Here is a 24436-nt window from a genome sequence, read left to right on the forward strand (position 1 = left end):
CGCAATCTCGGTGCATGGTTCGATTGCAACATGTCCATGGAGACACATGTAAACAAAGTGTGTGCTAAGGCCTACTGCGGTCTCTATCGGATACGACAAATCCGAACTTTTCTCTCAGAAAAATCTACCAAGGCCCTAGTACATGCTTTTATCATCGCCCACCTTGATTATTGTAATGCTCTCCTAAATGGTATTCCCACCAAGTTGTCAAACCGAATCCAACGGGTTTTCAATTCTGCCGCGAGAGTTGTGCGTTTGGTGGGAAAGTTCGACCATATTTCCCCAGTGTTGGTTCACCTGCACTGGCTACCAGTCAAGTTCAGGATCCAGTACAAGATCCTGTTTCTAGTATTCAAGTGCTTGAATGTGGAGGCTCCGGGATATCTCAGATCCATGATTCAATTCAGAAGGTTTGATCGCCAAGGCCTTAGATCAGGACCTGCTATGTTCCTTGAGGTTCCTCGATTCAAGTGCCAGACTCTTGGTAGTCGTTCGTTTGCGGCGGCTGCTCCAAAATTGTGGAACCAGCTGCCGCAAATGCTTCGTAACACTGATTCCCTCCAGACTTTCAAGTCAATCCTAAAGGCCCACCTTTTTGCAGAAGCCTTTGGGAAAAAAGCGCTCCAGAATACCCACTCGCTGAGTAATTGGAGCGCTTTATAAATGCCAACATTGATCGATCGATAGCTACTGAATAGGAGCCGATTTATCTTGTAAAAGCCCCCTATGGTCAGAAATTGGTAGCTAGTGCATGATAAATTACGTATTCTTTATATTTATTAGTTCTTGTTATTTCTAAATGGCGGGGGGACTTCGTCTTTGAGAAATTAGGACGTTAAGAATGTAATCCTGCTGTTAGCTTCATGAACTCCTAGGATATACATGTATATTGTAATACAAAATCGTCCTCATATTGGTGTGGTCGTCGTCACCTCGTACTCTTATCTAACTCGGAGGTGCGCATGTGCGGCGGCCAAGGAAAACCGATGAGGCTTCCTATGGGCGGGGCTGCATAGGAGAAGACTCACATTACACTGGAACCTCACTGTTTAGATAGGCCTACAGGTCATGTAAATTATACATTCTGTTTCATTTTAATATGAAGAGCAAATACATAATTGAGACAACGACCATCCTTATACGTTAAAATATTTATTATTATACAATGTGTACAGAATTAAAAATTAAGAATCTTTCTTTTCTTTGACAGTTACACAAAGTTGCCTATAGGGGTCTCTCCTATCTCTCACTACATCAAAACTGTTGTGCTTGTACGAGGAATCAATCATGACCCAGTCCGATAATTGGTCATTACCCAACAGGAAGACCACCAGTTTCACTCCCAACCTAGTCTAAAGTCCTCTTTAAAGTTGATTAAGTTAGCTAGAGGTGCACTCTTTTGGTCTTAAAGAAAACAACCTATCCTGAGTCCTGTATTATTTCATTTCCCTATATTTCACACTTCTATCCTAAATTGCCATCCAGAATAACGATATTGATGAAGTGTTGCTCAACACCACTTTAACCCTTAACTCTCCAGCCTCCTCCGTGTCATCTCTCTTCTCCTCCAAATGACCGCATACTCAGCCAGGTGGATCACGGTCGGCTACTCACCCATGTGGTATTCAAAGATGGTGGTGTTACCTCTCTGCTGGAGGTATCTGATGATCAGGGAGCGACTTGATGTTATATCAGAACTGGAAAAACAATTCAGAACTTGTGTTGGTTGGTAGTCAATAGGATATGCAGTATAACCGCTCTATTAAGGACAACCTAGGGACTGACAAGTTCTGTCCCTAATAAAGAGGTGTCCTGATTAGAGAGCTCAAATTGAATGGAAACACCCAATTTGGGACCAAAACTAGTGACCTTGATATGGAGGGTGTCCTTAATGGAGAGGTGTCCGCTATGGGAGGTTCTACTGTATGTGACCCATCACAGCAAAACCTGGTGCAGGTCTCACAGAAGATGAGCCTAAATGACACCAGGAAGAAATTGATGTGCTCAAATTTTACGACAGGTAGACAACAGAGAAATGAACTCCGTCTCAACCTGCCAAACTCAGAGCGATATGCGCCTGGTATTGACGTGATGGGCCACATTAGTATAAACACAAACATCCTGATCCCTGTGCTAATTTCTTTTTAACTCATGGCACATTTGTATGAAAATGACCTCTGTGACCGGGAAAAGTACATCGTTATAATGTCATGAAGTCTCATCAGAAGTATCCAGAGTGAAATGTCATGATTCTGGCTCTTAGAGTTCTTGACTTACTTTTTCCGGATGAGGAAATTGGGACATGCCCTAACAGACATCCTGTAGCGACACATATTTCACTTAGGATATCACCACTTGAAATATTATCAAAAAGAAATGCTGGGATTTCCAATGGTTAAGTACAAAGTATCACCAAACATAATACTTGAGAGTGATAAATGTCAGGCAAGATATTAAGCTGACAGTTTGAAATTACTTTAAAAAGGTAAGATGACATAAAGTTTTCATATTTTATTTACTTAGGTGTATAGTTCTTTGTATGGGCAGGTCTATAGATTATCAACAAGCATGCAGGACGTCCAATGACGGCATCCAGAATTATTTTGGTGGCATCCAGGCGGCCGCTGGTATTCTGGCAGCTCTCAAAGCTGTTTCTGATTCCACAACATTCTTCTTCCAAAAAATCATCAGAAAGCACGCTGCAGGCTTCTGAAACACTAATTCTGTGGGGAGAACAAACATACCCTCCCTTCAAGTCTTCACTTTGAATGTTTCGAAAGCATTTCGTGAATTTGCAAATCTTAAGATTGAAAATGTCCCACTCCCACAGCCAACCCGACGTCTTCTGAACCTTAAATTATCCAATGTCATTTATGATTTTGAGGGGATAAGAAAATCTCACAAAAATCTTCGAAAATTTAAAATCTCAGATGTTTGATATTTTGCGATTATCAAGAAAGCAGACACAACTTTTGTTGAACTTTCTTTTAGTCAGAGAAGTGACCAGAGCATGATTCCACTCTATTTTAAGATTAATAACTTCATGATTTGAAGAGATAGATTTTTTGTGACATTTTGATGAAGAATTTTACGATTGACGTAAGTGCAGAGCAAACGCTAAGAAGAAGAAAAATTAATAATGATCAAGAAATGTCCCACGTAAAATGGGTCCAACATGAGTGAAGAGAAAGTGAGACACGTCTCAATTGGCGATCAAAGGCCGCCTGGGTGGAAATAGGCTTTGTCGTATTAATAGTCTCTGGCCAGAAAGATGCCTATTTTAGAACAAGCCAGCCAAGATGAGTTTGAAAACATCAGATCACACAAACTCGGGCATGTCTCAGTACACATGTACATATTATCACTGACACAATAACATTTTCATATTTGATCAGGCTGAAGTTTGAGTTTCACTTTACATTCATTTCATTGATCAGGTTGATGGGGAATAATGATTTTTGAAGATGATATAATGTTATTACATCTACCTGTGATAAAAACTTGGTGATAATCGAGTCCCAAGTTAGCGAGATATAACACTTTTTGTGTTTTTGGTCAATACTCTAAACTCTCCGATCTAAGACTGTTTCTGGATATGTAAGCCAAGCCCCCTGTAGATATTATGCGCATTGTCGTTGGATGCCATCCAACATTCAACTCAATCGGGATGGACAGTGGGTGGGTAATAACAATTTGTTCAATGCTTATGCCTTTCGCCATTGGATCAACTTCAAAGTCAGAGTTTAGGCCCTTAAAGATTTCGCTTTATTATCCAATAGTTGATTAACTATCAACACTGATAGAGAGGTGTCCTAAGTAGGGAGGTTATGCCTTTATTGTCCAATAGTTGATTCATATGTATGTTTCATGGGGGGGGGGGGGCTTGGGTCCTTTATATGCACTTTGATAAAAAGAAATCAGTCTTAATTATTGATTATTTCAACATCATTGAGAGGCACATTCGAGAGCATTTCATTATGATACCTTATACCTTATGACTATTCTACTGGAGGCAATTTATAATTACCAACATTGCTATTACATTGTAGTGTTAGTACTTAGGTCATTCTAATTAGGGCATCCTGACAAATATATCTGTCAACCTCGATCCTAGTACCGTACTTCTAATGATTTGTATGAATGGAAATCACAATAAGAAATCTCCGAATCGAGGTTGCATTGCACACCATGAAGGAGACAATACTCTCTAATCATCAGATCAAACAAACAGGGAAAATGTGAGCTACTAAGTGTGTGAAATTCCCAGACTCAAATGTAAGCGACGCTCTGATTGGGTGCACTTACTTCTGCGCTGGCTACTTCACCAAATGCGGGCGAATGTCTCTTGGGTTTGTGGGCACGGTCAGAGAAGCAAACATTAACCCCTGATTTGCTCAGGATGTAACTAGAGAAGCAACAAACATTGAATTCACTCCACCCTTATTAACTGAACACAATGTCTAATTCATCAATTATGGAAACTTCTCACTTGTTAGGCCTAATCAGAGTTGTTTGAAAGATCCGGGCCTAATCAACTTCCTAAGTGCACACGGGTAGCCATTGCTTTTGTTCACTGTCTGTAATTGCAAGGTAATTGGACCAAAAAGTCACCATCGCCATCTCCGCAATTCCAAGTAGATCGGGACTGAACAGACTTGTCTGTAATACAGAGGCATCCGCATGGTAGAGGTGTCCGCAAGGGGAGGTTCTACTGTATTCTTCTAACTGATGGCACACTTTATTCATCAAATATCGTTATGAAGGGTATTTATGGAGGAAGTAGGCTAATTTTGAGACTGATGTTTTTTTTAATCAAAAAAACCCAATGTCACAGGGCAGTCAGAGTAGAAAACGGGTTAAATAGAATGTTGACTAGCAGGATATCGCCACTTCAACTGAGTTCGAAATAGAAAGAATCCACTCAACAAATGGTCTGATTTTTCACGAGACATAAACACTTGAGAACGTTAAAAATAATTCCATCAATAAGTTTTTGAGAAGGTCAGACCAAATATCAGGCACACTGTTTATCTTGGCAAGTAGAAACAGTGGAGGAAATATGCCAACACCTTATAGAAGATTACTCAAAATAATGCCAAGCTCAATCAGGTAAACTGGCGTGTGTTCCTTCCCACCACCAAGACAAGTTCGGTCCGCTGTCATTTCGGCCCATGATCTATGACTAAAAGGACCAATGGGATTATTAAAGGACCATTGGTAAAATTATGGGCAATATTACCAAGCTGTTGGCAGCCCATTCACGACCTATTTTACATAAGTCATTTCCATCAACAACTAACCCAAACCCCTGTCAAAAAATTGCACTAAAAAGAAAAAATTCAAAATCTGACTGAATTATAATGATATTCCGATGTTGACAGCGATTTGAGCCGAGTTAGCCCTCCATGCGTTGATCCTCTCCATGTGGGCCGATGCACTAGTGACACCTTGGCATAACGACGTGATGCTGTAGATATCGATACTTCCTTTGTGCTTAGCAAATCAGGGATTTCCCCAATCAACATGTTACTTGTTATTGATTTAGCAAACTAAAAAGTACACTTTCTACAATCGACATCTTTTCCTAAAATGGCTTCGAAAAGTGTGAATGAAAATGTGTTATTTGCAAGGCTTCAGCCCCAGAAATCACGGCAAAACAATGCGACCTTCACTGGGTGAAATCAAAATGACATCACAGAATTATTCACCAGTTTGAAAAGCAATTCCTGCACCAGGAGTTCATTCACAAAAGTGGGAATTTTGAACAGCCCAATAAAAAGCTTCGGTGGCGATAAAGTCGTTTTGAAGACATGGCCACAGGTGTTTTGGGGGGGGGGGGGGGGTATCCCCCATTCCAACACTTTTTACTCTTTCTCACTTGAAATCTTTCTCATGAAAGAGTTTCAAGTTTCACCGATCAAAGACAGTTTCTTTATTCATGTCCAGCCCCAAATGAGCACATGGACCTTGGATGCCTTCAACAACATGATTTTTTTCCAAAAACAATTGGTTGGGAACATCCCTTATCTGATAGTCATGACGTCCTGGTTTTTGGGTCGATTTTGTAGTAATTAACAAAGCAGTCTAAGATTGCTGGAAGTTTGTCAGAGAGAAAGTCTGACACAAAAATGTAGCATTGCAAAGAAATGACAAAAAACCACACCAAACTCATCTGACAGAGATTAAAGGCAAGATTTGTTTGTTCCATAAAAACTAGAAACTATATATTGAATTTGAGATTTTTCAATTGGGACATACTAGAACAATAATATGAACGAACCATGGCCTTAAAGGGGGACTATAGGCAGGAGCAGAGGGGCTTATTTGGTCATCCTCAGCTGACTAATGTACAGAGTAAGGAAGGGCCCTGGGTCATGTCTGATTCAGCACTATTCCTCATACAAGTATGAATCATTTTGACATACTGTGAGATGTTAAAGACCCCTATTGGCGACTTCGTGTAACTTTATCTTGCCTGCCTAGCTTCTGCCTATATTGTCCCTTTAAATCTAGATCATGTAGAAAGTTGATATAAAGTGAAACTCAAAATTCAGCCTTATTAAAATTTGAAATGTCAATGAGATGATACTGGTACTTATAAAGTGAACCAATCGGTTGGTACAGAAATATTTGCCAATGTGACCTTTTCAAAATCTTGTTGACTGATTTTTTTTTTAATGTTATCTATAAGTTTTGAACATTTTAAGTGTTTTTGTCCATGACAAATCTGTTATTTCATGGTTTGTTTTTCGAAAAATATGTGAAGTTACATGGCTCACCATACCAGCTCCAGGCTGGGACCAGCATCAAGCAACACAGTTTGGCTCACCAAACCAGCTCCAGGCCAGGATCAGCATCCAGCAACACAGTTTGGCTCACCAAACCAGCTCCAAGCCAGGACCAGCATCCAGCAGAGAATATTGGCTCACGAAACCAGTTCGAGGCACAATATTTCTAAGTTTGGATTATACAATTTACACAGTGTTTTGAATAGAACAGGACGGAAATTTGTTTTGGATAAAGGTACTGTACATTCACATGTGATTATTCAAAACCTGATTTTGGATTAATTCCATCAGTTTCAATTCAAATAGCTGCAGACTTGATTTTATCCAAACTGACTGTGATATTTTGGACCAGTGCAAGTAGTGAGGAGGATTGTGGAGCCGCTAGACAACTTGAATGTGGGTAACAAAACTCACAAGAACATTTTAAAGACACGAATGATGGACTTTTGGTTGTGATTTTTTTAATCACTATCAACCTGAGGTTTAACAGTCTTCAAGTCTACACCAAACACAGGTAAAGCAATTATATTTCTACTTATTTTGGCCTTAAAATGCATTGACATTCACAGGTTCATTTCATTTTAACTTACCAGTATTTTTCCTACAAATTTCTTTAGTCAGAAGAAAAAACATTTGCAAATTTGCCTTTCCAGTATTGATCATAATACATTGCTACAAGATTGACATGATCAATGTGTGCATTCTTACAACCAGTTTGAATAGAAACTTGCAAAAGGAATCTTAAATTAGTCTTATATCAGACAACGTCATAAGTAGTCATTTTTTTTCAAAGCCAACTGAAAAAAAAACTACACACTTTGAAAGATCGCCAAAGCCTCTCTCCATTGCGCCAAGGAACATATCAATCAGTGATTATTTTCATTTTCTCAAAAAGTTCTAGTTTAGAGTTGACCTAACAAATTGACCTCTTGGTTATCATCCCAATGCAAGCCAATACAATACCCTAACCCACTATAACAGAAAGGATTGCATAAAAGAACATCAAAATATGTAAGACATTAACCATTTGCTTGGAACGCAGAAAATAATACAAAGTAAGATTCAGTGCACAGACAAAGGTAAACAATCACGAAACAACTACTTCTTCTTCAGACAAGTCAAATAGTTTCACTTTCAGGATTAAACAATTCTGTATCATATCAACGATAAATATATTTAATTTCCATTTTATCAAAATGGCCGCGGCGATAACTTCACAAAAGAGTAGTGGTGAAATGCCACCTGGTGAGAAACCTGAAAAGTATCCTTTACACAAAGCGGCCAAAGATGGCAACTTGGATCAAGTTCAGTCTCTTGTCCACCAGGGGGCAGATATCACCGCCAAGAATGACGAGGGGCGGATGGTGCTGCATTGTGCGGCAATGTCAGGTGAACAGAAAGTTGTTGAGTACCTAGTCAGTCAAGGAGCTGATGTGAACGCCACTGAGGAGGATGGGTGGAATGTGATGCACTGGGCAGCTCTGTCAACCAATACTGATCTTGTAGATTACCTGGTTAATAGCCTCCGCTTGGATGTGAACTGTAGGACTGGTGATGATAGCACCCCGCTACTGTTGTTATCATTGAAGGGTAACCTGGACATGTTCAAATATTTCATCAGTCTCGGGGCTGATGTGAACGCCACTGATGAGGATGGGGACAATGTGATGCACTGGGCAGCTCAATCATCCAACACTGATTTTGTAGATTACCTAGTTAATAGCCTCGGCTTGGATGTGAACTGTAGGAATGGTTATGATAGAACCCCGCTGCTGATCTCATCAATGCAGGATAACCTGGACATGTTCAAACATCTCATCAGTCTCGGGGCTGATGTGAATGCCACTGATAAGAATGGGTGGAATGTGATGCACATGGCGTCTCAATCATTCAATACTGATCTTGTAGATTACCTGGTTAATAGCCTCGACTTGGATGTGAACTGTAGGACTGGTGATGATAGAACCCCGCTACTGATCTCATCATTGAAGGGTAACCTGGACATGTTCAAACATCTCATCAGTCAAGGAGCTAACGTCAACGCCACTTATAAGAATGGGTTGAATGTGATGCATAGGGCAGCTCAATCATCCAATACTGATCTTGTAGATTACCTGGTTAATAGCCTCGGCTTGGATGTGAACTGTAGGACTGGTGATGATAGAACCCCGCTACTGATCTCATCAGAGGAGGGTAACCTGGACATGTTCAAACATCTCATCAGTCTCGGGGCTGATGTGAACGCCACAAATGAGGATGGGGACAATGTGATGCACTGGGCAGCTCAATCATCCAATACTGATCTTGTAGATTACCTGGTTAATAGCCTCGGCTTGGATGTGAACTGTAGGAATGGTTATGATAGAACCCCGCTACTGATCTCATCAATGCAGGATAACCTGGACATGTTCAAACATCTCATCAGTCTCGGGGCTGATGTGAATGCCACTGATAAGAATGGGTGGAATGTGATGCACATGCCAGCTCAATCATCCAATACTGATCGTGTGGATTACCTGGCTAGTCTTGGTGTGAATCCTCAAGGTGAACAATCTAGTTCGACTCCTATTGATATTTCTATCATGAGAAGAGATGAGGACATGGTATCACATTGGATCAAAACCAACCATGCTCACCCTAAATCTTCAATTGATACATGTGTTGGACCTGGATACACCTGGTGTGCAAGAATGATTTTGGATGCAGTGGAAGACGATAATGACCTTGCAACTCCGCTACTTCAAAATTGTCTTAAGTTGAGTTGCACTCATGGATTTATTGATATTGTTCGGTTACCATTACTGAAAGGATTCGAGGAAGCATCTCCTGCAATATGTTGCTTGCCATTTTCTGATTGCATTGATAATTTCAAATGGTTCTCAATTAGCCCAGCAGAGATACTCAAAATGCCAGTGGAAAACTTCAGCCAAGTTCCAGGGATAGGAAGTGTCTTGAAAATACCTAATGCGACGGCACAGAAGGTGCATGATGCAGTTTTGAAATTTATGCCTGACTCCCTGCACACAGGTGAAATGTTAAGGCTATTTGATACCAGCCAGATCCGGAAGGTTTGTGGTAGTGTTGCAGAGGGATGTAGGGTTGGTCTCCCTAATGAATAAATGGACATTCTGTTCCTATATGAGGAGAGGTCAACTCATCCCAAACCATTGCATTCAGGATATGCGAAATATTTTGGAGGCAAAAGAGATTTGCCAAGTGGCAGCAGAGACTTTCATCAATATTTTTTGTATGAATTGCAGACTACTATTGAATCAAAACCGTCTGGATATGGATTGGAATATTACAATTTTTCTGAGTACTTACAGCGTCATCAGGACAAAAATCGAAAAGCCTGTTCTCCCATTTTACTTGGTTGGGAATCAAACCAACTGCGTGTATCAATTGATGCTGTGCCTTGTGTTCACTTTGATGACTGGCGGGAGGAATTCAAACAAAGCACCCGGTTGATGGACCACAATGAACTCAAGAAGTGGGGATACCTCCTGGTACCTAAACCACCTCATGAAAAGAGCAAACTAGCCAAGCAGTTGACGAAACAACAATTAAAGGAACTCTGGCGGATATCGTTTTCACATCTTGAGGTGGAACATATCAATAGCCTAGAAAACAGGATCAAGAATGTGTATATCACAGCCAAATGTCTGAAGAACCCAGATGTGTGCCGCATCATGATTGCTGAAGGTGAAAGACTACCTAAGAATGTTGATGACTACATCAGCAGTTACCACCTGAAGTCCATGTTTCTGATGAATGCTGAGGATTTCCGTAAGTCAAAGCAGAGTCTTGGTGAGATGGTGTGTAAGGTGTATGAGGACCTTGCTGACGCCCTCCACAAGGGTTTCATCCCTACATTCTTTGCACCAGGTCACAATGTCTTGGCGGGACTCAAACTTGATGTTGCCAAGAGTGCAAAAGTGGCCAGCATAATAAAAGCCTTTGTGAGAAGACTGTGCAGAAAGGGAGAAGAAACCAAAGATGTTGGTGTCGATATTGAATGTCAAACAGCAACGGTGAAAGACAATGTAAGGACCTCACATGAAAAGATTGAGGACACTGCAAACCCTGTGGCTGTTTCAATAGAAGATGAATCCACCACAGAAGTGGCGGGGAGAGACCATGCCAGGAGTTGCCTTGGACAGACCAAGGACACCAGAGACCCTGGGACAGTTCCACTGGAAACTATATCCACAGAAGTGGAGGTGAGAGACCATGCCAGGAGTTGCCTTGGACAGACCAAGGACACCAGAGTCCCTGGGACAGTTCCACTGGAAACTATATCCACAGAAGTGGAGGGGAGAGACCATACCAGGAGTTGCCTTGGACAGACCAAGGACACCAGAGTCCCTGGGACAGTTCCACTGGAAACTGAATCCACAGAAGTGGAGAGGAGAGACCATACCAGGAGTTGCATTGGACAGACCAAGGACACCAGAGACCCTGGGACAGTTCCACTGGACACTGAATCCACAGAAGTGGAGGGGAGAGACCATGCCAGGAGTTGCCTTGGACAGACCAAGGACACCAGAGACCCTGGGACAGTTCCACTGGAAACTGAATCACAGAAGTGGAGGGGAGAGGCCATGCCAGGAGTTGCCTTGGACAGACCAAGGACACCAGAGTCACTGGGACAGTTCCACTGGAAACTGAATCCACAGAAGTGAAGGGGAGAGACCATGCCAGGAGTTGCCTTGGACAGACCAAGGACACCATAGTCCCTGGGACAGTTCCACTGGAAACTGAATCAACAGAAGTGGAGGGGAGAGACCATGCCAGGAGTTGCCTTGGACAGACCAAGGACACCATAGATACTGGGACAGTTCCACTGGAAACTGAATCCACAGAAGTGGAGGGGAGAGACCATACCAGGAGTTGCCTTGGACAGACCAAGGACACCAGAGTCACTGGGACAGTTCCACTAGAAACTGAATCCACAGAAGTGTAGGGGAGAGACCATGCCAGGAGTTGCCTTGGACAGACCAAGGACACCATAGATACTGGGACAGTTCCACTGGAAACTGAATCCACAGAAGTGGAGGGGAGAGACCATACCAGGAGTTGCCTTGGACAGACCAAGGACACCAGAGTCCCTGGGACAGTTCCACTGGAAACTGAATCCACAGAAGTGGAGGGGAGAGACCATACCAGGAGTTGCCTTGGACAGACCAAGGACACCAGAGACCCTGGGACAGTTCCACTGGAAACTGAATCCACAGAAGTGGAGGGGAGAGACCATGCCAGGAGTTGCCTTGGACAGACCAAGGACACCATAGATACTGGGGCCGTTATCCGAGAATTGGAATCTATAGATGAGAAAGGGGCATACCTTGCTGTTGACAGTGGCCAAATGACTAGATGGAAGATGAAAAACATTCCAACTTCTCAAACAATGGCTGCATCTCCATGGCAACGCTTTTGCCGACGAGTTCACAAGAGACTGCAGAGGTTTTCATGTGCAACTCAATGTTCTAGTAACGTAAGAACAGGAACTGACTGAATCTATGATCGGGAAATCTTGGGGGAAATCATTAGCAGAGAGCCTCCTTTGTTGATCAAAGTGTAATATCATCTCACTGTACATGTACATCACCATCTAGTTTTGGAAAAATCCTACAATTTAGAAAATAATGACCACTGAGAACTTGCCTATTTAAATATCTGACACTAGAATACACAGATAAGTCTCGGCACCTTTCCTTTGATCCCAAAGCATTCTTGTGTAACTTAGTGGAAGTCTAAATGAAGGTCTTTTTAATTTAGCTACAAACTGAACTGAATTTCTCATGGTGGGCTTACTGGTCTAAAAGCAGACCCGAGAAGCCATTATTTTTTTAATTTACAGTCCGTATTTGCGGGGGATATGATGGTTGGACCAAAAAGTCACTATCTCAACAATTCAGAATAATCTGCCCTACAGAGGTTTTTGCTATTAGAAATGACCTAGAAAATAATTCACGGGGACTTGTCTGTAATGTGGATAGAAAAGGTCTTAGATTGTTCAAACTTGAGTGCTCTGTGCAATTAATGTGTCAAACCAACTAAATGTTCAGTGAAAGAGGACATCGCAGTGTTCATTTCAAGACACTGTGGCTCAGAGAGAAATCTATATAACTCTGTTTTATCTGGATTGTAGGATTGTAGACTGGTAATAGATTATATAATAGATACACAAAACTATAAAAGCTGTATTAACTATTTAAACTGTAGGTACATTAACTATATAAACTGTCATGATAAACTGTTAACTGTATGTTTTGGGGCGCGACTGTGGACATGGCAGAATTCAGGTGAAAGATAGGTGAAGATTTTGAAACCGATATCCCTGTTTCATCTAGATGACAGGGAATGTTGCTTAGTTGAGTAGACTTGTACTAGCAATAGGTTATATGAACCATATGATTATGAACCATATGATTATGAACCACATTGAACTATATAAACTATTTAAACTATTTAAACTGTCAGTACTGTCACAATAAACTTCAAACTGTATGAAACAGTTTGTGAAACCAGAGTTCTCTCTGCAACTACTGGGTAAACCAAAAGCACTTTTCACCAACCTCAGTTCAGTGAAAGTGGAGATTGCAAATTTCATTTAACATGTACAATTAATTCAGGAGAAAACAGGTAAAGAGTTTGAAATCGAGACCCGTCTTATCTGGATGACAACAAATGTTGTTGACTTATACTAATAAAAGATTATAATCAACTGTGTTAACTATTTAAACTGAAGGTTCATTTACTATATAAACTGTAACAATAAACTTTAAACTGAATGAAATATTCTTATGATAAAGAAAGACAAGGAGAGTAGTAGAATTTTGTTTGAAGCTTAAGCTTTCTAACAACTGGTTTATGTGAAGTATATAAACTACATGAACTATATAAACTGTATCAACTATTTACACTTTAGGTACTGTAACAATAAAGTGTAACTGTATGTTTTGGGGTCTGACTTGAAGACTGTAAATCACGATGCTTAAATTTGACGAATTTGCATTTTCACTTGGCGATCGGCTAAATATCATGTTTGCCGCTGAAAGGGTTAATGCATTGAGGTTGAAATTTTCTGGCTTTTTTAATTTGCATTTTATGGTGCAGTTTCGAAAATTTCAGGGTTCACAGTATTCAGAAAGAGTCTTATATCGATGAAACTATGAGTATTTTCTCTGCAATTACAAGGTAAACCATAACCTCTTATTTCACAGACTTCCGTTTAGTGAAAGTAGACTTTGCAGAATTCATTTTAATGCTTTCAGAGGAGAAATGTGTGAAGAGTTTAAAATCGGGAACCCTGTATTATCTAGACAACAGGGAATGATGTTGAGTATTGTAGACTTATCCCAGTAATAGATTATATAATCCACATCGATAAATAGAACTATTGAAAACAATATAAACCACATGAACTATAAACTGTGTGAACTATTTACACTGCTGCAGGTCGTTTACTATATAACCTGTAACGATAAATTGTTGACTACAAGAAATAATATTATAATGAAGAAAGGCAGGGAAGCTGGTAGAATTTTGTTTGAACCTCTAAAGCTTTCTAATAACTGGTTTATAAGGATGTGCATTTTGGTACTTTTGCTTTTCACTCAACTCACTTCAAAGATATCTGTCATAAGACATGCTTATATCTCATAGTTCTGTAAAAGGTTTGGGATGAGGTTTAATTTGGAAACATTTCCAGTTTCATACATCATGTCCTTGGACAGCGTCGGAGTTTGTTATCCATGTCTGAGCCTTCGTCCTTAGTCGGGAACACTCCCAAACAAAGTCACGACGCACCCTTGATTTCCCAGGCGAGGCGCCCCACAGTGCACTCTAAATGTATTCCAATATGCATTTATTACTTGCCGCGTCATCTCAAATTCTGAATTTAAAAGAAATGTTTCAGAATTCACCTCATCCTGGACTGGTAACAGTCTGTATGTTAGCATATTGGAATTTAAAAGAAATGTTTCAGAATTCACCTCATCCTGGACTGGTAACAGTCTGTATGTTAGCATATTGGAATTTAAAAGAAATGTTTCAGAATTCAACCTCATCCTGGACTGGTAACAGTCTGTATGTTGGCATATTGGAATTTAAAAGAAATGTTTCAGAATTCAACCTTAACCTGGACTGGTAACAGTCTGTATGTTGACATATTGGAATTTAAAAGAAATGTTTCAGAATTCACCTCATCCTGGACTGATAACAATCTGTATGTTGGCATATTGGAATTTAAAAGAAATGTTTCAGAATTCACCTCATCCTGGACTGATAACAGTCTGTATGTTAGCATATTGGAATTTAAAAGAAATGTTTCAGAATTCACCTCATCCTGGACTGGTAACAATCTGTATGTTAGTATATTGGAATTCAAAAGAAATGTTTCAGAATTCACCTCATCCTGGACTGGTAACAGTCTGTTTGTTAGCATATTGGAATTTAAAAGAAATGTTTCAGAATTCAACCTCATCCTGGACTGGTAACAGTCTGTATGTTGGCATATTGGAATTTAAAAGAAATGTTTCAGAATTCAACCTTATCCTGGACTGGTAACAGTCTGTATGTTGACATATTGGAATTTAAAAGAAATGTTTCAGAATTCACCTCATCCTGGACTGGTAACAGTCTGTATGTTGGCATATTGGAATTTAAAAGAAATGTTTCAGAATTCACCTCATCCTGGACTGGTAACAGTCTGTATGTTAGCATATTGGGATTTATAAGAAATGTTTCAGAATTCACCTCATCCTGGACTGGTAACATTCTGTATGTTAGCATATTGAAATTTAAAAGAAATGTTTCAGAATTCACCTCATCCTGGACTGGTAACAGTCTGTATGTTAGCATATTGGAATTTAAAAGAAATGTTTCAGAATTCACCTCATCCTGGACTGGTAACAGTCTGTATGTTGGCATATTGGAATTTAAAAGAAATGTTTCAGAATTCACCTCATACTGGACTGACAACAAAATGAATGTTAGCATATTGGAATTTAAAAGAAATGTTTCAGAATTCACCTCATCCTGGACTGGTAACAGTCTGTATGTTAGCATATTGGAATTTAAAAGAAATGTTTCAGAATTCACCTCATTCTGGACTGATAACAATCTGTATGTTGGCATATTGGAATTTAAAAGAAATGTTTCAGAATTCACCTCATCCTGGACTGATAACAATCTGTATGTTGGCATATTGGAATTTAAAAGAAATGTTTCAGAATTCACCTCCTCATGGACTGGTAACAGTCTGTATGTTAGCATATTGGAATTTAAAAGAAATGTTTCAGAATTCACCACATCCTGGACTGGTAACAGTCTGTATGTTAGCATATTGGAATTTATAAGAAATGTTTCAGAATTCACCTCATCCTGGACTGATAACAATCTGTATGTTAGCATATTGGAATTTAAAAGAAATGTTTCAGAATTCACCTCATCCTGGACTGGTAACAATCTGTATGTAAGCATATTGGAATTTAAAAGAAATGTTTCAGAATTCACCTCATCCTGGGCTGGTAACAGTCTGTATGTTGACATATTGGAATTTAAAAGAAATGTTTCAGAATTCAACCTCATCCTGGACTGGTAACAGTCTGTATGTTGGTATATTGGAATTTAAAAGAAATGTTTCAGAATTCACCTCATCCTGGACTGATAACAGTCTGTATGTTGGCATATTGGAATTTAAAAGAAATGTTTCAGATTCACCTCATCCTGGACTGGTAACAGTCTGTATGTTAGCATATTGGAATTTAAAAGAAATGTTTCAGAATTCACCTCATCCTGGACTGATAACAGTCTGTATGTTAGCATATTGGAATTTAAAAGAAATGTTTCAGAATTCAACCTTATCCTGGACTGGTAACAGTCTGTATGTTAGCATATTGGAATTTAAAAGAAATGTTTCAGAATTCAACCTCATCCTGGACTGGTAACAGTCTGTATGTTGGCATATTGGAATTTAAAAGAAATGTTTCAAAATTCAACCTTATCCTGGACTGGTAACAGTCTGTATGTTGACATATTGGAATTTAAAAGAAATGTTTCAGAATTCACCTCATCCTGGACTGGTAACAGTCTGTATGTTGGCATATTGGAATTTAAAAGAAATGTTTCAGAATTCACCTCATCCTGGACTGGTAACAGTCTGTATGTTAGCATATTGGGATTTATAAGAAATGATTCAGAATTCACCTCATCCTGGACTGGTAACAATCTGTATGTTAGCATATTGGAATTTAAAAGAAATGTTTCAGAATTCACCTCATCCTGGACTGGTAACAGTCTGCATGTTAGCATATTGGAATTTAAAAGAAATGTTTCAGAATTCACCTCATCCTGGACTGGTAACAGTCTGTATGTTGGCATATTGGAATTTAAAAGAAATGTTTCAGAATTCACCTCATACTGGACTGACAACAAAATGAATGTTAGCATATTGGAATTTAAAAGAAATGTTTCAGAATTCACCTCATCCTGGACTGGTAACAGTCTGTATGTTAGCATATTGGAATTTAAAAGAAATGTTTCAGAATTCACCTCATTCTGGACTGATAACAATCTGTATGTTGGCATATTGGAATTTAAAAGAAAAGTTTCAGAATTCACCTCATCCTGGACTGATAACAATCTGTATGTTGGCATATTGGAATTTAAAAGAAATGTTTCAGAATTCACCTCCTCCTGGACTGGTAACAGTCTGTATGTTAGCATATTGGAATTTAAAAGAAATGTTTCAGAATTCACCTCATCCTGGACTGGTAACAGTCTGTATGTTAGCATATTGGAATTTATAAGAAATGTTTCAGAATTCACCTCATCCTGGACTGATAACAATCTGTATGTTAGCATATTGGAATTTAAAAGAAATGTTTCAGAATTCACCTCATCCTGGACTGGTAACAATCTGTATGTAAGCATATTGGAATTTAAAAGAAATGTTTCAGAATTCACCTCATCCTGGACTGGTAACAGTCTGTATGTTAGCATATTGGAATTTAAAAGAAATGTTTCAGAATTCAACCTTATCCTGGACTGGTAACAGTCTGTACGTTGGCATATTGGAATTTAAAAGAAATGTTTCAGAATTCAAATCATCCTGGACTGATAACAATCTGTATGTTGGGATATTGGAATATAAAAGAAATGTTTCAGAATTCACCTCACCCTGGACTGGTAACAATCTGTATGTTGGCATATTGGAATTTAAAAGAAATGTTTCAGAATTCACCTCATCCTGGACTGGTAACAGTCTGTATGTTAGCATATTGGGATTTATAAGAAATGTTTCAGAATTCACCTCATCCTGGACTGGTAACATTCTGTATGTTAGCATATTGAAATTTAAAAGAAATGTTTCAGAATTCACCTCATCCTGGACTGGTAACAGTCTGTATGTTAGCATATTGGAATTTAAAAGAAATGTTTCAGAATTCACCTCATCCTGGACTGGTAACAGTCTGTATGTTGGCATATTGGAATTTAAAAGAAATGTTTCAGAATTCACCTCATACTGGACTGACAACAAAATGAATGTTAGCATATTGGAATTTAAAAGAAATGTTTCAGAATTCACCTCATCCTGGACTGGTAACAGTCTGTATGTTAGCATATTGGAATTTAAAAGAAATGTTTCAGAATTCACCTCATTCTGGACTGATAACAATCTGTATGTTGGCATATTGGAATTTAAAAGAAATGTTTCAGAATTCACCTCATCCTGGACTGATAACAATCTGTATGTTGGCATATTGGAATTTAAAAGAAATGTTTCAGAATTCACCTCCTCATGGACTGGTAACAGTCTGTATGTTAGCATATTGGAATTTAAAAGAAATGTTTCAGAATTCACCACATCCTGGACTGGTAACAGTCTGTATGTTAGCATATTGGAATTTATAAGAAATGTTTCAGAATTCACCTCATCCTGGACTGATAACAATCTGTATGTTAGCATATTGGAATTTAAAAGAAATGTTTCAGAATTCACCTCATCCTGGACTGGTAACAATCTGTATGTAAGCATATTGGAATTTAAAAGAAATGTTTCAGAATTCACCTCATCCTGGACTGGTAACAGTCTGTATGTTGACATATTGGAATTTAAAAGAAATGTTTCAGAATTCAACCTCATCCTGGACTGGTAACAGTCTGTATGTTGGTATATTGGAATTTAAAAGAAATGTTTCAGAATTCACCTCATCCTGGACTGATAACAGTCTGTATGTTGGCATATTGGAATTTAAAAGAAATGTTTCAGATTCACCTCATCCTGGACTGGTAACAGTCTGTATGTTAGCATATTGGAATTTAAAAGAAATGTTTCAGAATTCACCTCATCCTGGACTGATAACAGTCTGTATGTTAGCATATTGGAATTTAAAAGAAATGTTTCAGAATTCAACCTTATCCTGGACTGGTAACAGTCTGTATGTTAGCATATTGGAATTTAAAAGAAATGTTTCAGAATTCAACCTCATCCTGGACTGGTAACAGTCTGTATGTTGGCATATTGGAATTTAAAAGAAATGTTTCAAAATTCAACCTTATCCTGGACTGGTAACAGTCTGTATGTTGACATATTGGAATTTAAAAGAAATGTTTCAGAATTCACCTCATCCTGGACTGGTAACAGTCTGTATGTTGGCATATTGGAATTTAAAAGAAATGTTTCAGAATTCACCTCATCCTGGACTGGTAACAGTCTGTATGTTAGCATATTGGGATTTATAAGAAATGTTTCAGAATTCACCTCATCCTGGACTGGTAACAATCTGTATGTTAGCATATTGGAATTTAAAAGAAATGTTTCAGAATTCACCTCATCCTGGACTGGTAACAGTCTGCATGTTAGCATATTGGAATTTAAAAGAAATGTTTCAGAATTCACCTCATCCTGGACTGGTAACAGTCTGTATGTTGGCATATTGGAATTTAAAAGAAATGTTTCAGAATTCACCTCATACTGGACTGACAACAAAATGAATGTTAGCATATTGGAATTTAAAAGAAATGTTTCAGAATTCACCTCATCCTGGACTGGTAACAGTCTGTATGTTAGCATATTGGAATTTAAAAGAAATGTTTCAGAATTCACCTCATTTTGGACTGATAACAATCTGTATGTTGGCATATTGGAATTTAAAAGAAATGTTTCAGAATTCACCTCATCCTGGACTGATAACAATCTGTATGTTGGCATATTGGAATTTAAAAGAAATGTTTCAGAATTCACCTCCTCCTGGACTGGTAACAGTCTGTATGTTAGCATATTGGAATTTAAAAGAAATGTTTCAGAATTCACCTCATCCTGGACTGGTAACAGTCTGTATGTTAGCATATTGGAATTTATAAGAAATGTTTCAGAATTCACCTCATCCTGGACTGATAACAATCTGTATGTTAGCATATTGGAATTTAAAAGAAATGTTTCAGAATTCACCTCATCCTGGACTGGTAACAATCTGTATGTAAGCATATTGGAATTTAAAAGAAATGTTTCAGAATTCACCTCATCCTGGACTGGTAACAGTCTGTATGTTAGCATATTGGAATTTAAAAGAAATGTTTCAGAATTCAACCTTATCCTGGACTGGTAACAGTCTGTACGTTGGCATATTGGAATTTAAAAGAAATGTTTCAGAATTCAAATCATCCTGGACTGATAACAATCTGTATGTTGGGATATTGGAATATAAAAGAAATGTTTCAGAATTCACCTCACCCTGGACTGGTAACAATCTGTATGTTGGCATATTGGAATTTAAAAGAAATGTTTCAGAATTCACCTCATCCTGGACTGATAACAATCTGTGTGTTGGCATATTGGAATTTAAAAGAAATGTTTCAGAATTCAACCTCATCCTGGACTGGTAACAGTCTTTATGTTGGTATATTGGAATTTAAAAGAAATGTTTCAGAATTCACCTCATCCTGGACTGGTAACAGTCTGTATGTTGGCATATTGGAATTTAAAAGAAATGTTTCAGAATTCAACCTCATCCTGGACTGGTAACAGTCTGTATGTTGATCTATATATGAATTTAAAAGAAATGTTTCAGAATTCACCTCATCCTGGACTGATAACAATCTGTATGTTGGGATATTGGAATATAAAAGAAATGTTTCAGAATTCACCTCACCCTGGACTGGTAACAATCTCTATGTTGGCATATTGGAATTTAAAAGAAATGTTTCAGAATTCACCTCATCCTGGACTGATAACAATCTGTGTGTTGGCATATTGGAATTTAAAAGAAATGTTTCAGAATTCAACCTCATCCTGGACTGGTAACAGTCTGTATGTTGGCATATTGGAATTTAAAAGAAATGTTTCAGAATTCAACCTTATCCTGGACTGGTAACAGTCTGTATGTTGACATATTGGAATTTAAAAGAAATGTTTCAGAATTCACCTCATCCTGGACTGATAACAATCTGTATGTTGGCATATTGGAATTTAAAAGAAATGTTTCAGAATTCACCTCATCCTGGACTGATAACAGTCTGTATGTTAGCATATTGGAATTTAAAAGAAATGTTTCAGAATTCAACCTCATCCTGGACTGGTAACAGTCTGTATGTTGACATATTGGAATTTAAAAGAAATGTTTCAGAATTCAACCTCATCCTGGACTGGTAACAGTCTGTATGTTGACATATTGGAATTTAAAAGAAATGTTTCAGAATTCACCTCATCCTGGACTGGTAACAGTCTGTATGTTGACATATTGGAATTTAAAAGAAATGTTTCAGAATTCACCTCATCCTGGACTGGTAACAATCTGTATGTTAGTATATTGGAATTCAAAAGAAATGTTTCAGAATTCACCTCATCCTGGACTGGTAACAGTCTGTATGTTGGCATATTGGAATTTAAAAGAAATGTTTCAGAATTCACCTCATCCTGGACTGACAACAAAATGAATGTTAGCATATTGGAATTTAAAAGAAATGTTTCAGAATTCACCTCATCCTGGACTGGTAACAGTCTGTATGTTAGCATATTGGAATTTAAAAGAAATGTTTCAGAATTCACCTCATTCTGGACTGATAACAATCTGTATGTTGGCATATTGGAATTTAAAAGAAATGTTTCAGAATTCACCTCATCCTGGACTGATAACAATCTGTATGTTGGCATATTGGAATTTAAAAGAAATGTTTCAGAATTCACCTCCTCCTAGACTGGTAACAGTCTGTATGTTAGCATATTGGAATTTAAAAGAAATGTTTCAGAATTCACCTCATCCTGGACTGGTAACAGTCTGTATGTTAGCATATTGGAATTTATAAGAAATGTTTCAGAATTCACGTCATCCTGGACTGATAACAATCTGTATGTTAGCATATTGGAATTTAAAAGAAATGTTTCAGAATTCACGTCATCCTGGACTGGTAACAATCTGTATGTAAGCATATTGGAATTTAAAAGAAATGTTTCAGAATTCACCTCATCCTGGACTGGTAACAGTCTGTATGTTAGCATATTGGAATTTAAAAGAAATGTTTCAGAATTCAACCTCATCCTGGACTGGTAACAGTCTGTACGTTGGCATATTGGAATTTAAAAGAAATGTTTCAGAATTCACCTCATCCTGGACTGATAACAATCTGTATGTTGGGATATTGGAATATAAAAGAAATGTTTCAGAATTCACCTCTCCCTGGACTGGTAACAATCTGTATGTTGGCATATTGGAATTTAAAAGAAATGTTTCAGAATTCACCTCATCCTGGACTGATAACAATCTGTGTGTTGGCATATTGGAATTTAAAAGAAATGTTTCAGAATTCAACCTCATCCTGGACTGGTAACAGTCTTTATGTTGGTATATTGGAATTTAAAAGAAATGTTTCAGAATTCACCTCATCCTGGACTGGTAACAGTCTGTATGTTGGCATATTGGAATTTAAAAGAAATGTTTCAGAATTCAACCTCATCCTGGACTGGTAACAGTCTGTATGTTGATATATATGAATTTAAAAGAAATGTTTCAGAATTCACCTCATTCTGGACTGATAACAGTCTGTATGTTAGCATATTGGAATTTAAAAGAAATGTTTCAGAATTCAACCTCATCCTGGACTGGTAACAGTCTGTATGTTGACATATTGGAATTTAAAAGAAATGTTTCAGAATTCAACCTCATCCTGGACTGGTAACAGTCTGTATGTTGGTATATTGGAATTTAAAAGAAATGTTTCAGAATTCACCTCATCCTGGACTGATAACAGTCTGTATGTTGGCATATTGGAATTTAAAAGAAATGTTTCAGAATTCACCTCATCCTGGACTGGTAACAGTCTGTATGTTAACATATTGGAATTTAAAAGAAATGTTTCAGAATTCACCTCATCCTGGACTGGTAACAATCTGTATGTTAGTATATTGGAATTCAAAAGAAATGTTTCAGAATTCACCTCATCCTGGACTGGTAACAGTCTGTATGTTGGCATATTGGAATTTAAAAGAAATGTTTCAGAATTCACCTCATCCTGGACTGACAACAAAATGAATGTTAGCATATTGGAATTTAAAAGAAATGTTTCAGAATTCACCTCATCCTGGACTGGTAACAGTCTGTATGTTAGCATATTGGAATTTAAAAGAAATGTTTCAGAATTCACCTCATTCTGGACTGATAACAATCTGTATGTTGGCATATTGGAATTTAAAAGAAATGTTTCAGAATTCACCTCATCCTGGACTGATAACAATCTGTATGTTGGCATATTGGAATTTAAAAGAAATGTTTCAGAATTCACCTCCTCCTAGACTGGTAACAGTCTGTATGTTAGCATATTGGGATTTAAAAGAAATGTTTCAGAATTCAACCTTATCCTGGACTGGTAACAGTCTGTATGTTGACATATTGGAATTTAAAAGAAATGTTTCAGAATTCACCTCATCCTGGACTGGTAACAATATGTATGTTAGTATATTGGAATTCAAAAGAAATGTTTCAGAATTCACCTCATCCTGGACTGGTAACAGTCTGTATGTTAGCATATTGGAATTTAAAAGAAATGTTTCAGAATTCAACCTCATCCTGGACTGGTAACAGTCTGTATGTTGGCATATTGGAATTTAAAAGAAATGTTTCAGAATTCAACCTTATCCTGGACTGGTAACAGTCTGTATGTTGACATATTGGAATTTAAAAGAAATGTTTCAGAATTCACCTCATCCTGGACTGGTAACAGTCTGTATGTTGACATATTGGAATTTAAAAGAAATGTTTCAGTATTCACCTCATCCTGGACTGGAAACAGTCTGTATGTTGGCGTATTGGAATTTAAAAGAAATGTTTCAGAATTCACCTCATCCTGGACTGGTAACAGTCTGTATGTTAGCATATTGGAATTTATAAGAAATGTTTCAGAATTCACCTCATCCTGGACTGGTAACAGTCTGTATGTTAGCATATTGGAATTTATAAGAAATGTTTCAGAATTCACCTCATCCTGGACTGGTAACAATCTGTATGTTAGCATATTGGAATTTAAAAGAAATGTTTCCGAATTCACCTCATCCTGCACTGGTAACAGTCTGCATGTTAGCATATTGTAATTTAAAAGAAATGTTTCAGAATTCACCTCATCCTGGACTGGTAACAGTCTGTATGTTG

General features: G+C 38.1%; 1 protein-coding gene across 1 annotated transcript in view; it reads right to left on the bottom strand.

Annotated features, from left to right (window-relative positions):
- Nucleotides 1-1395: 1395 nt before the first annotated feature.
- Nucleotides 1396-24436, bottom strand: part of LOC135499873 (CDK5 regulatory subunit-associated protein 3-like) — a 30114-nt gene continuing 7073 nt past the window's right edge. The window contains exon 7 of the mRNA XM_064790875.1: nt 1396-1697. Coding sequence (XP_064646945.1) covers nt 1692-1697 — 6 coding nt within the window. The 3' untranslated portion in view covers nt 1396-1691. The remainder of the gene's footprint in view (nt 1698-24436) is intronic.

The sequence above is a fragment of the Lineus longissimus genome, chromosome 15 (genome assembly GCF_910592395.1).
Source record: "Lineus longissimus chromosome 15, tnLinLong1.2, whole genome shotgun sequence".
Classification (NCBI taxonomy): domain Eukaryota; kingdom Metazoa; phylum Nemertea; class Pilidiophora; order Heteronemertea; family Lineidae; genus Lineus; species Lineus longissimus.